The 13899-nt window shown below is 44.5% G+C and overlaps 1 protein-coding gene across 1 annotated transcript in view; it reads right to left on the minus strand.

Moving 5' to 3' along the window:
• Positions 1–2609: 2609 nt before the first annotated feature.
• LOC139281238 (cytochrome P450 3A30-like) overlaps positions 2610–13899 on the minus strand; it is a 48010-nt gene continuing 36720 nt past the window's right edge. Inside the window, exons 8-13 of the mRNA XM_070901291.1 lie at positions 13248–13375; positions 11289–11382; positions 10430–10590; positions 7953–8179; positions 3404–3566; positions 2610–3200 (exon numbers count right to left, since the gene is read on the minus strand). Coding sequence (XP_070757392.1) covers positions 3105–3200; positions 3404–3566; positions 7953–8179; positions 10430–10590; positions 11289–11382; positions 13248–13375 — 869 coding nt within the window. The 3' untranslated portion in view covers positions 2610–3104. The remainder of the gene's footprint in view (positions 3201–3403; positions 3567–7952; positions 8180–10429; positions 10591–11288; positions 11383–13247; positions 13376–13899) is intronic.

Here is a 13899-nt window from a genome sequence, read left to right on the forward strand (position 1 = left end):
TCTGTCTCACTCACCCTACTTGCTCTGCTTTTCTAGAATGAGAAGTGCGCTGGAAAAAATCCTCCCCACTTTGCACGATGGGCCGGCCTCTCCCAGGTCCTCACGTAACGTGGGCCAGTCAATTCCGGGGCGGAGCTAGGGCCCTGCGTCAAAAATAATGTCGGCAGCTCTCCACACATTGGAGTGTGCGCGCATGCGCAGTAGTTCCTCGCCCCCCCCCAGCATCTCTGTGTGTCCCGCCCCTATCCCAGGCCGAGTGGCCTCCCGCACAGGCTGGCCCGCTGCCTTCCCGGGCTGAAGATTGACAATCTTGCTTCAGGTCGGGGGGGGGGCGATGTGGGGGGGGGGGGGGGAGGTGGTGGGGAGGTGGCAGAGGGACACTGGATAGAAGATCACAACAAGCAGGTTGGTGTGGGGCCCAAGCCGGGGCGGCGGGGATGGGAGGGAGAATTCCGAACCGCAGGGTGGATTCGATCACCAAGGGTAGGGGGTTCTGATGCCCGACCTCTCGGGAAGATTTGATCCCCAGACGTGTCCATCTCTGATCCCAGGTGCTGTTCTGATCCTGGAGGGTCTGATCCCTGACCCCGGGAGGTAGTGTTGTTTGTAAGGGGTGGGCTGGTGGTGGATGAGCTTAGGCGGCTGGGAGAACATAAGAATTACGAGCAGGAGGTACTTCTATTTTTTATTTGGATATTTTTTTAAAATTATGTAAATATGTTTTGTCCCTTGTGAATAGTGGTGACCATTTTTCAAGCCTATTCACCTGGTGGTATTGTGAAAGAATATTGTGAAAGAAGAACATAAGTGACAGAGGAACACTGAGAGAATTTCATATTTATTGAAGTAGACTTTATTTAGATAATATGGACTCAATTTTGGCCCATATAATCATTGCAAACAAATAGTTGTTTAAATTAGTTGTGAGGTTAGGGCAATTTAATTCAACTATCTTTTACTTCTTTTGTTTTTGTAGTTTAAGCTCCCATGTATGCTTCTGTTGTATAGTAAATTAACTTTGCGAAGTTTGTCATATGATGTCCTATATAGCTGTTTGATCTATTCACATTCTTTACTCAAGTCATTAAGTTCTGCTGGCCTCCGATGTACCTACCTGCACTGATTTCTTAACTCTCCGCAAGGGTTCTCACAAGCAGCCACAAGTGGCCACATAAGCTGGCCTAAGTTAGTTTGGAGCAACTATTAGCTGTCCAAACTGGCTTAAAATGGCCAAAACGGTGTAGGTGTCTGGTAACGCCCCCTTTTGACAAAACTAAACTAAACTAAAAAAATCCTAACTAACTCACTTACACTGGCGCAAATCGAATGTGCAAAATGTGGATTTTTAAGATACTCCAGAAAAATCAAGTTGCTCCAAAAAAAACGGAGCAACTCCTGGCCAATTTTGAGCCCTATAGGAGGAGAGATAGAGAGACGGAGAGGTTTAGGCAGGGAGTTCCAGAATGCATGATCTTATTGAATGGCACAGCAGACTCGAGGGGCCAAATGGCCTACTCCTGCTCCTATTTCTTATGTTCTTATAAAGCGAGAGGGAGATAACATCCATCCTGCCGACTATTCTGCGAGCAGTCCATGCATTCAGACTATGTTTATGAAACTCTTGGGTTAGCTCTGTGAGGAGATAAATGTAGCTACAAGAGAGGGAGGCTTTCTTTAACAAAGGTAGGAGGTTCATTTTGATAAAACTGCAACAATCTATTGTGTTGAACCTAGCAATCATTTGGTTTCAGAAGACTCCTTGGAAATAATCTCTTGGAAGGTTCCCAGGGCCAAACCACCAGTCTCACATTGCAGCCCGAGGGTTTCCAGCATTTTGTTTTTCTTTTTGTGGCATGTCATTATTATTTTTTTTTAAAATTAATTCACAGGATGTGGGCGTCGCTGGCAAGACCAGCATTTATTGCCCATATCTGTTTAGTTACTCTGGGAGAGAGAATGGTTGGGCTGAGTTCACTGCAAATTTGAAAAAGAAATCAATGCCATGTTTTGTGTCGGTTGCCATGACGATAAATACTAATCTTTGTTTTGTATCGTCTCAATTTAACTATTGCAGTCATGGTTTAACGCTCAAGCTCCTGAATTCCTGAGTTTGAAAATCTCCAGTGGGGGAATAGCACAGTGTGGCACTGGAGCAACGAGAGGAGCCTCATTAAACATCCCTGGCTTTGTGTCCAGAAATGTTCATCTCAATTCTCCAAAAGTCACAAGGCTTTTTTTAAATGCAGCTCTTGTAAAGTCACTCTAATTGGCTGTTAGGAAGTAGGTGCAAGCAATCTGAAATGGCCCCACCCCCCATCTCCACCAAAAACACCACCCAGGCTCCTATCCCATACTCGATGCCTGCTCCGGACTCCACAGCCAAGAGCAAGAACTCCATGGGTGGGGGTGGGGGTGAAATTGGCCTCGGCTGCTCGCAACACACTGCCAATAGAGAATTAGTGGCCCAGTTTACACTCATTTGGGCGAGAAAGGAATTAGGCAGTTGTCCACAAGCGTAACAGCCAATCCAAACTTGCGCTGCCCAAATTTATAAACCACTTGGTTGAGACACAAATAGCTAAAACAGGATGTGTTACTCAATGATTTTAAATTTATTTGAATTTTGTTAAGACAGGCAGTATTGCTTAAAAAGCCATATGTAAAATTAGTTTAATAAATCATTTACAGATATATTTTCCATCGAAAACATTTAGTATTTTGGAATGAAGGAACATCTATAGTATTGCCAAACAGTTTTGTAATCACAAATGATTCATTTCAATATCCAAGGTTTAAAAATAATACATTATTTTGCAACATTCTATCGTTCAGACAGCTTTTTTGAAGGGCAGATTTTTCCTATTGAACAATCAGTATTATAGTATCCCTTTAGAATTCAGACCATTTTAGCAACTGGAGATAGATCACGGATGCTGATCATTGTTTCCTCATTGTTTCCCAAATATTAATGCAGGATGCTATATATTTGAGTTGTGTAAGTTTCTATGATTTTCAGTTAGTGAGCGATGTAAGATCCTAAATATCTTGGGTTTGAGATGTACACAATACCATATATTTTCTCAGCTCCCCATGGTCCGGGTGCTTTATTCCTTTGAATCGCTGTTCACTCGAGGCACTAACTTCAGGATTATGGGTTTTTTAGGATGCATGGGTCCTTTCAGATTCAGTTCTAATGGGATCTGGAATAGAAAGAGCAACAGTGATATTCGGCCAACCGGAAGGTTTGACTAGAGAGATGGATGGTTCCGTTCCATCCCATTATTTATCCATCAGCTATTGTTCATAATTTCCCACGATATTCGCTTCAAAAACAAAAGTCTAAATACCACTTCACAACATTTAATCACACAGTCAGATAATTCCCATATTCGAGAATTCTCACCGGTGTCTCCTTGCACGGCACAAAAGTCAGGTGTTGCAAGAGTGAAGCCAGTGCCATCCTCATCACGAGCTGGGCAAATCGCATCCCAATGCAGTTCCGAGGGCCCATCCCAAAGGGCAGGTAGATAGAAGAATTCCGAGATTCCCTTTCCTCTTTATTGAACCTAATTATATCGGCAAAGGCAAAACAAGTGAAGTAGATCATTGTCAAATTCGGTTAGAGATAGTACGCGTTCATCGGAGAGATGGATGGAGAGTACAACACTCTGAAACAGTAACCGTGTTTTTGTCCCAGCCACTCCTTCACTTACTGACGTTTCCTGAGTTGCTGCTCCACAGCCACTGGGGGCCAATGTTGATGTGTGAGCCCAGACCACGGAGTGTTGGCAGGCTAATCAACCGTGGACAGCAGCAACACAGCCAAGGTTGCTCCTGCCCTCAGTTCACATCCAGTTGTGTGCAGATCTATCATAAAATGGCAAACAGGGTGCTTTGCATGTCACAAGACCCCAATTTGCATATTAAAAGGGACCAACCAGCTGAACAGGCAGGTCCTTCAGCCGCCCAGTGGTAAGCCCCTCTGTAAGTGGCAGTAGCCCGAATGTTGCCAGAAACGTGGCGCGATGTCTACTGATCACATTACTGCCCCGCTCATACCGATTGATTTGGTCAAATAAAAAACACCCACACTGTATCTATTCACTGAGCCATCAGGTTCAACATTAATACAATTTAGAAAGGTGACATCGTGTCTTTAAGGTAATGGAGGAGTTTTGCAAACACAGCCATGAGGTCACTTTACAGATTAGACTCCTATTCAGCGAACACTGAAAGCAAATAAACCGGGTGCCATACTGGCCAATAATGATATTTAGGTTTGGGGACTGAATGAGCGATTTTGGTGGTCACTTCTACCGGTTAACCCATGCTCAGGTCTTCAGTGGTAACCCGTCAATGCCGCTTCTTGTGACTCTGCACAACAGAGCAGAGGGGTTGAAAAAATAAGCCCAAATTGAGCTCTACAACTTTGAAATTGGCATTAATTTCCAGGATAATGATTATTCACATTAATTGCTAATTAAAATATATCTCCGTCTCTGTCTGGTTCACACTGTCAAATTCTGCCTTTCGGTTGAATGTGAAATCAAGGTTGTATGGAACCCTTGGAAAAGAGGATCTAGAAGGAAGTAGAACTGAAAATCTGTGCTTTGGTCATTAGAGATGAGAAAGGCCATTTGCTCCAATCCAATCCTAATCCAGTGAGAAAGAAAAACTCTAAGAGAAGGATGATTCATTCGTGACTAACTAAGGAAGTTAAGGTGTCAAATTCAAAACAAAGGCATACAATGTTGTGAAGATTAGTGGTAGGCCAGAGGATTGGGAATTTTTTAGAAACCAGCAAAGGACTTCTAAAAAAAATAAGAGGATAGATTATGAGATTAAACTGGCAAGAAATATAAAAACAGACAGTAAGAGCTTCTACAGGTATATAAAAAGGAAGAGATTAGATAAAGTAAACGTTGGTTCCTTAGAGGATGAGATTGGGAAATGAATAATGGGAAAGGTCAAATGGCAGAGGCTTTGAACAAGTATTTTGTATTGGTCTTCACGATAGAAGACACTAAAAGCATCCCAATAATAGATAATCAAGGAGCTATAGGGAGGGGAGAACCTAAAACAGTCACTATCACTAGAGAAAAAGTACTGGGCAAACTAATGGGACTAAAGGTGGACCTGATGGCCTGCATCCTAGGGTCTTAAAAGAAGTGGCTGCAGAGATAGTGGATGCATTGGTTGTAAACTACCAAAATTTCTTGGATTCTGGAGACATCCCAGCGGATTGAAAAACCGCAAATGTAACGCCCCTATTTAAGAGAGGAGAGAGACAGAAAGCAAAAAACTATAGACCAGTTAGCCTAACATCTTTCATTGGGAAAATGCTGGAGTCCATTATTAAGGAAGTAGTAGCAGGGAATTTAGAAAATCATAATACAGACAAGTAGAGTCAGCATGGTTTTATGAAAGGGAAATCATGTTTGACAAATTTGCTGGAGTTCTTTGAGGATGTACCGAGCAGGGTGGATAAGGGGAAACCGGTGGATGCGGTGTATTTAGATTTCCAGAAGGCATTCGATAAGGTGCCACATAAAAGATTACTGCACAAGAGCTCACAGGGTTGGGGGTAATAGATTAGCATGGATAGAGGATTGGCTAACTAATAGAAAACAGAGAGTCGGGATAAATGGGTCATTTTCAGGTTGGCAAACTGTAACTAGTGGGGTGCCACAGGGCCTCAACTATTTACAATCTATATTAATGACTTGGATGAAGGGACTGAGTGTAATGTAGCCCAATTTTCTGATGATACAAAGATAGGTGAGAAAGCAAGTTGTGAGGAGGACACAAAGAGTCTGCAAAGGGATATAGACAAGCTGAGTGGGGAAAAATTTGGCAGATGGAAAATGTGAGGTTATCCACTTTGGTAGGAAAAATAAAAAAGCAAATTATTATTTAAATAGAGAGAGATTACAAAATGCTGCAGTACAGAGGAACCTGGGGGTCCTTGTGCATGAAACACACAAAGTGAGTATGCAGGTACAGCAAGTAATTAGAAGGCGAATGGAATGTTGGCCTTTATTGCAAAGGGGATAGAGTATAAAAGCAGAGAAGTCCTGCTACAACTGTACAGGGTATTGGTGAGGTCACACCTGGAGTACAGTTTTGGTCTCCATATTTAAGGAGGGATATACTTGCATTGGAGGTAGTTTAGAGAAAGTTCACTAGGTTGATTCCTGAGATGAAGGCTTTGTCTTATGAAGAAAGGTTGAGCAGGGTGGGCCTATACTCATTGGAGTTCAGAAGAATGAGGGGTGATCTTATTGAAATGTGCAAGATTATGAGGGGGCTTGACAGGATAGATGCAGAGAGGATGTTTTCCCTCGTGGGGGATTCCAGAACTAGGGAGCATAGTTTCAGAATAAGGGGTCACCCATTTAAAACGGAGATGAGGAGTTAATTTCTTCTCTCACAGGGGTGTGAATCTTTGGAATTCTCTACCCCAGAGAGCTATAGACGCTGGGTCATTAAATATATTTAAGGTGGAAATAGACAGATTTTTGAATAATAAGGGAGACCAGGATTTTGGGGTGCGGGCAGGGAAGTGGAGTTGAGGCCAAGATCAGATCAGCCATGATCTTATTGATTGGCGTTTCAGGCTCGAGGGGCCAAATGGCCTTCTCCTGCACCTATTTCTTATGTTCTTATGTACTCAGTAAGATCTTAAAGTAACTCCCATTGCAGATTCCAATTGTTTCTTAAAAAAAAAGATCCAGGATTTTGTCTCTACAGCCCTGTACTATTCCAAGATTTCTATCCCATACATTGTTCACTTTGCGTAAAAAAGAACCAAAAGTGACGTGAGGAAAAACATTTTTTACGCAGCGAGTGGTTAGGATCTGGAATGCACGGCCTGAAAGGGTGGTGGAAGCAGACTCAATCGTGGCTTTCAAAAGGCAATTGGATAAGTACCTGAAAGTTAAAAAAAATTACAGGGCCACGGGGAAAGGGCGGGGGAGTGGGACTGGCTGAGGTGCTCTTGCAGAGAGCCGGCACGGGCTCAACGGGCCGAATGGCCTCCTTCTGTGCTGTAACCATTCTATGATTCTATAATTTGCCAATATCTATCCTAAATCTACCTTTTACTCTTTGAATCTATATTCACTCACGAATTAAAGTAACACTCAGGGTTTACATTTTCCATTCACTTAACTATCTTATTTACCTCTATAAGATCGCCCCTCATCAAGGCTGAAGTGGCCAAGTTTCTCCAGTTTTTTGTCATAACTCAAGACACTAGCATCAGCTTTGTTGAGACTCTTCTCTGCTTTACCTCCAGTACTTGGTCTCCCTTGCGTCTCAGCAATCAGAATTGAACAGTACTCAAGGTAGGGTCTGATCAAAACACGGTACTCTAGGTCACAACATCTTTGGATTGTACTCTATATTTTTTGGGGGCTGCATAGATCAACATTATTGGCTTTGCTGAAGGTTGTGGGTTCAAGTCCCACTCCAGGAATTTGAGTACAAAAATAAATCTAGGTTGACATTCCCGTGCAGTACTAAGAGAGCGATGCACTGTCGGTGATGCCATCTTTTGAATGAGACGTTAAACCGAGTCTGCTCTCTCAAATGTACGTAATAGAAACCATGGCACTATTTTGAAGAAAAGCAAGGAGTTATCCTCAGTATCCTGGCCAATATTTATTCTTCAAATCAACCTAACAAAAAACAGACTATCTGGTCATTATCACATTGCTGTTTCTGGGAGCTTGCCTGTGCACAAATTGGCTGCGGCGTTGCCCACATTACAACAGTGGCTGTAAAGCGCGTTGAAATGTCCGGTGGTCATGAAAGGCGCTATATAATTCCAAGTCTTTCTTTTCCTGTCATTTCCGTGCAAATAAAGAGAGGCTTACACTAAACCCCAACTGGTAGCAGCAGAGGCCATGAAGGGTTTGGGGCGGGGAAACACAAATCCCATTGCTACGTACCTTTCAGGTCTGAACTCCTCAGGCTCCGGCCAGTACGCCGGATCGTGGTGCAGGACATAGGCAGGCACCATGACAACGGTTCCCTTTGGAATGGTCACCCCATTGAGCTGGACATCTTTCTTGCATACTCGGTCTATACGGGGCGCAGGAGGGTACAGCCGCAGGGTTTCCGATATCACCATTTCCAAGTACTCCAACTGCATCACTGCTTCATATGTGGGAGGAGCCTTCACACACAAACACACTTTTAGCAACGGAACAGGACCGTCCAGAAAGTTATAATTTGTTATAGAGCAGGAGAGGTATTTTCTGTTATTGTGTATTGGCAGAGAAGGCGTTTCCACTGTGGGGGAAACCAGAACTAGGGACACTAAATACAAGGCAGTCACTAATAAATCCAATAGGGAATTCAGGAGAAACTTCTTTCCCCAGAACGTGGTTAGAATGTGGAATTTGCAACCACATGGAGTGGTTGAGATGAACAGCATAGATACATTTAAGGATAAGCTAGATCAGCACGTGAGGGAGAAAGGAATAGAAGGATTTGTTGACGGGGTGAGATGAAGAAGGTGGGAGGAGGCTCGTGTGGAGCATGGACCTGTCGGGACAGGTGGCCTGTTCCTGTGCTGTAAATACTACACAATACACATCGTGAGCACAAAACAGAGCAAACACCATCAAGTGCTTTATATTTGTAATGAACATACTCGCCAATTTCAGAGCAATGCAGAAAGCCCGAGAGCAGATTGTCTATTTGCTGTGAGGGGTGAAGCGACCTATTTAGGGATGAAGGGGGTAGAAAAGAACAAAATAACTCAACAAAGAGTGGGGGAGAGGGGGTTACATTCTGGAACAGAAAAGCAGGATGAAACGAGGAGGATCCAGGGATGCTGGCCACCACTGTCCAGCAGGGAATGCAATGTAAATGAGGTCATTCACATCACGTGAGCTTATCATCAGGATCGAAATAACATACGGCTCTCCTGGCTGTTCCCTGGATGTCAAAGCACACTAAACTCACCACATTGTGGACATTTGAAGGTCACAGGAAAGTAGAGCAGCTGCTGGTGATGGAACACCATAGGAAATGAACCCCATTCACTGTCTTGGCCACCAAGGCCCCTGGGGGTGATTCTCTGAACACACGTTGAAGTCAAAGGATGGAAAATCACAAGCAGCGCGCCCATTATCTTCCCCAATAGGGGCTCCCAGCAGATGAGGTTTCTCCATCGCCAGCGTGCACTCAGCAAATAATCCCTATAGGTAAACTCCAGCTCTCTAGGCCTCAGCCATAGCTCAGCTGGTAGCTCTCTCACCTCAGTCACAAGGTTGTGATTTCAAGTCCCACGTCTGAGACTTAAGCACAACAGCCTAGAAATCCCAGCCTCCCCGGGTCCGTGCGGAGTGTGTACGGACACGGGAAGGCATCACAAAAGCCGGTTTTCAACGCACAATTCGCATGCGCTGAAATCCGGCTTTTCCGACCTGTCAAGCTCTGGCTTGACTGATCCAACGCATCTCGGCAGCCAGGACATTCACATGGGCAAGATTGCGGTATTTACCCATATCTTGCCCAGCGGATGTCCCGTAAGCTCTTCTGCCTGATAAAAGCAGGTGCATAGCCTACTATTACAGGCGTAAGAGTTTTAAAACATACAAAAACATAGTAAAAAAAAAAAATGCGTTTTAATGTTAAATACCCTGCCTGGTTTATTTTAAACCATAATTTTAAAACTTGAAAAAAATCAGAAATATATATTTTTTTATAAGATATTTATTACCTTTAATTTAAATTAAACTTAAATATGTGGTGTATTTTTTCTATTTTTTTAATTTGTGTTTTGGTGTTGGGGGTTGGTGGGTGTGTTTCTCAATCATAATAATGGGAATTCCTACTTACAGAGTTCGCATTATTATGAATGAGAAAATACTGTACCTGGATTGGCTGCCCATTGCCATATGACTCCAGCTCCAGCATACGGACGTCCCGACGTGCACGCACTGCGATGCGCAGGGAGTGGAGGCCTCAGGACCGGGATCACTGGTGGGCACAGCAGGAACAGGTAGGTGTGCATCTTTTTTATCTTTTTCTGTCGAGCGCCCGCGGAAACCAGAGAACCGGGACTTCGAGGCCAATAATGCAGGTTAACACTCCAGTGCAATACTGAGGGAGTGCTGCAGTGTCGGAGGTGCCGTCTTTCAGATGAGACATTAAACAGCTGCCTTTCTCGGGTGGATGCAAAACATCCCATGGCACGATTTTGAAGAGCAAAGGAGTTCTCCCTGGCCAATATTTATCTGATCATTATCACACTGTTATTTGTGGGAACTTGCTGTGCACAAAATTGGCTGCCGCGTTTCTTACATTATAACACTGACTGCACTTCAAAAGTACTTCATTGTCTCTAAAGGAGTTTGGGCTGTTCTGAGGTCGTGAAAGGCGCTATATAAATGCAAATTCCTTCTCAAGGACTCACTTTGTTGGGAAAGGCCTCATCTATTTCCTGCTGCAGTTTCTTCTGTACGTCTGGATGAGTAGCCAGATTGTACGCCACATATGACAATGTGTTGCTGGTGGTGTCGAACCCGGCAAAGATAAAGATCATGGCCTGCGCCAGAATCTCGGTGTCAGTCAGAGCTGCAGAGAATCGGAAGAACCAGAATTTGTACCGCAAACCTCACCTTACAACACAGAAGCTTAAAATGTTGGGTTTTCAATGCAAATATTTATTATTATTACCAGCTACTTAAAAATGCAATGCCACAGTTAATTCAACATTTCCAATAACCATGCCTGGAGTATTAAATTAGGTACGGGTACTAAAATCCACAGTAGGTGGAATGGATTACAAGCTAGAGTTTAGTAAGAGGACACGTCAAGTAAAATGGCAGTTCAAATCTACTTTTATGCTTTTGGAGGTTAGAAAAAAATGGACATTTCTTAAAGCAACGAGGGACAGTCAGCATTGAAAGGGTTAATGTGCAGGTCGTGCTCACAGGAACTCCAGTACACAGCCACACAAGGGTGATTAATGTGTGTCTACGATTTCCCTGCACTACCCAGTTCCCAAACTCAGACCCATGACGGTGGGGAATCACTGGCCTGAAACCAGGCAAATCCCAGTAGGGCAAGAGAGGAAACAATCCCAGCAGGAGTCAGGCCTCCCCAGAGTGTTCTCACAGAACCCCCTCGCTGTGAGTTATGGAGCAGATCACGTGTCCAAACGGTCAGCCAGGTAGGGTGTGGGGAGAGCAGAGAGATAAATAGGGAACAAGGACTTCAGGGACAGAAAGAAACAAGGATGAAGGGAATGAGAGGCTTCCCACTGACAATACCTTTGTATGTCGAATTGCTGGCTCCATTCTGCTTCTCGGAGCTGATGTGGGTCGTTTGAGAATCAACCATCAGCTGCAGAAAATCCACCCGGTCCTGAGAGTTAAACAAGAACCATGTGAGGGATTGGCTCCAATGGCACGGAAACAGGTTTCTTAGCATTAAAAAGTCGTGGATCCTGAAATTCCCGAGGGGGGGAAAGGAGGTGTGGAAGTACTGGCCATAAGGTCACCGGTCTGGGCAGCCAAAGCGGAGCCAATTTCCCCCAACATAAAGGCCGAGCATGCACTGTCAATTTCAGCAGGAAAGACCCTGATCACCTCAGACTTACTGGCACTAACTCGACTAGTTAGGCATGAAAAGGAGGATATAAAGATAGGCAGGTTAGTACAGTCCATAGCGAGGACCTAGGAGTAACACTCGGCAGAAGTAGGTACCAGGGAAGAGACCCTTGACGGAACACTGTTAGGACAGACTGATCATCCGGGGACCTATTGGGTAACTATAAAGTATAAGTGGCGAGTCTCGTACTACTTCTGTATTAAACGAACATTAACGGTACCGCCAATGTCAAGTGTGTCATTTGGTATTTAACTCAAGAACCGTCGCAGACGATTACTAATCACAAAATTAACGAAATTACTGTTCGAGCAACAGGAGGAAGTAGAAGATATTGGCTCCAGAGAGGCCAGAATAAGAATCCACCTCGAACTCTGGTCGGGGAGGGGGGGGGGGGGCGGTGGGGGGGCGGGGGAAAGAGCGGGGCCCAGCAGAGACGTGAGTTCGGAGCCCAGAAGGGGCATGGGCCCAGGAGCTGTACAGGCCAGCCCACACTGCGATATGTGCTCGCACTAGGTCCGTGCATAAGAACATAAGAATTAGGAACAGGAGTAGGCCATCTAGCCCCTCGAGCCTGCTCCGCCATTCAACAAGATCATGGCTGATCTGGCCGTGGACTCAGCTCCACTTACCCGCCCTCTCCCCGTAACCCTTAATTCCCTTATTGGTTAAAAATCTATCTATCTGTGATTTGAATACATTCAATGAGCTAGCCTCAACTGCTTCCTTGGGCAGAGAATTCCACAGATTCACAACCCTCTGGGAGAAGAAATTCCTTCTCAACTCGGTTTTAAATTGGCTCCCCCGTATTTTGAGGCTGTGCCCCCTAGTTCTAGTCTCCCCGACCAGTGGAAACAACCTCTCTGTCTCTATCTTGTCTATCCCTTTCATTATTTTAAATGTTTCTATAAGATCCCCCCTCATCCTTCTGAACTCCAACGAGTAAAAACCCAGTCTACTCAATCCATCATCATAAGGTAACCCCCTCATCTCCGGAATCAGCCTAGTGAATCGTCACCGAATCCCCTCCAAAGCTAGTATATCCTTCCTTAAGTAAGGTGACCAAAACTGCACACAATACTCCAGGTGCGGCCTCACCAATACCCTATACAGTTGCAGCAGGACCTCCAGCAGAGCTGATCTCCAGTTGTCTTGGTTAACCCTTGCCCCTGGACCAAGGCCCAGCTCTGTCGAGCCCGTGTGTTGGCTGGTGTGCAACGGCCACCACACGTTAAAAAAATCCAAGCACAGGCATCTTCCACCCTTCAACATGTAGTTCAGGATCTGGAATATTAAGTCCTTCATCAAAACATCCATTTTTGGCGTGGAAGCAAGTCATTCTCGATATGAGGGACCGCCTAAGAAAAGAAAAAGCACTGCACCACTCTGCTGGCTCCAACCTGATTGAACACTTAAACCGTAGGCCTGGCTGGCAAACTTCAACAACTGCAAAACGACAGAATAGTCCCCAGGTACCCGTCCCTTCTAATTATACCAATACTGTTATAGCCATTTCCTTTCTAGTTGTGAGAATAGGGCAGTGAAGGATAGTCAGTGTTGAGGGAGAGAGGCAGAACAGACGCAGAAACCTGAACCATTTTAATGGTTAGTTTAATACTCACGGTGTGCACTCCTTTTTGTCTCTTGGACTTCAAATCCGTCAAAACACTCCTGAAAAAGTCATTCTCTGCTCTCGGAATGAAGCTGAAATCAAGTTTATCCAAGATTGGAACAATGGCAGGAAATATCACTGGAAAAAATGAAAAATCAAATATCATACAGATGACCAATAGTTGTAGCCCTGCAGTCACAAGTTTAGAAAGGAGATGAAGAAGAGAAAAAAAGAGATAGAGAGAAAGAAAGAATGAAAGTGAAAAAAAGAGACAACGAGCGAGAGATAGAGAGAGATGCATTTCTATAGCGCCTTTCACAACCTCAGACGTCCCAAAGCACTTTACAGCCAATTCATTATTTTTTAAATGTAATCACTGTTGTGATGTACGAAGCCCAGCAGACAATTTGTGCACAGCAAGCTCCCACAGACAGCAACGTGACAATGAATAGAAACTGCTGTTAGTGATGAGGGATAAATATTGGCCAGGAAACTATCAGAACTCCACTGTTCTTCTAAATATGCCATGGGATCTTTTACATCTCCCACCACCAAACCCCCGCTCCCCGCCACCCCCAATGAGAGAGTAGGTGGGACCTCAGTTTAACGTTTCATCTGAAAGACGGCACGTCCAACAGTGCAATGTTCCCTCAGCACTGCAC

Source organism: Pristiophorus japonicus, chromosome 15 (genome assembly GCF_044704955.1).
Source record: "Pristiophorus japonicus isolate sPriJap1 chromosome 15, sPriJap1.hap1, whole genome shotgun sequence".
NCBI lineage: Eukaryota > Metazoa > Chordata > Chondrichthyes > Pristiophoridae > Pristiophorus > Pristiophorus japonicus.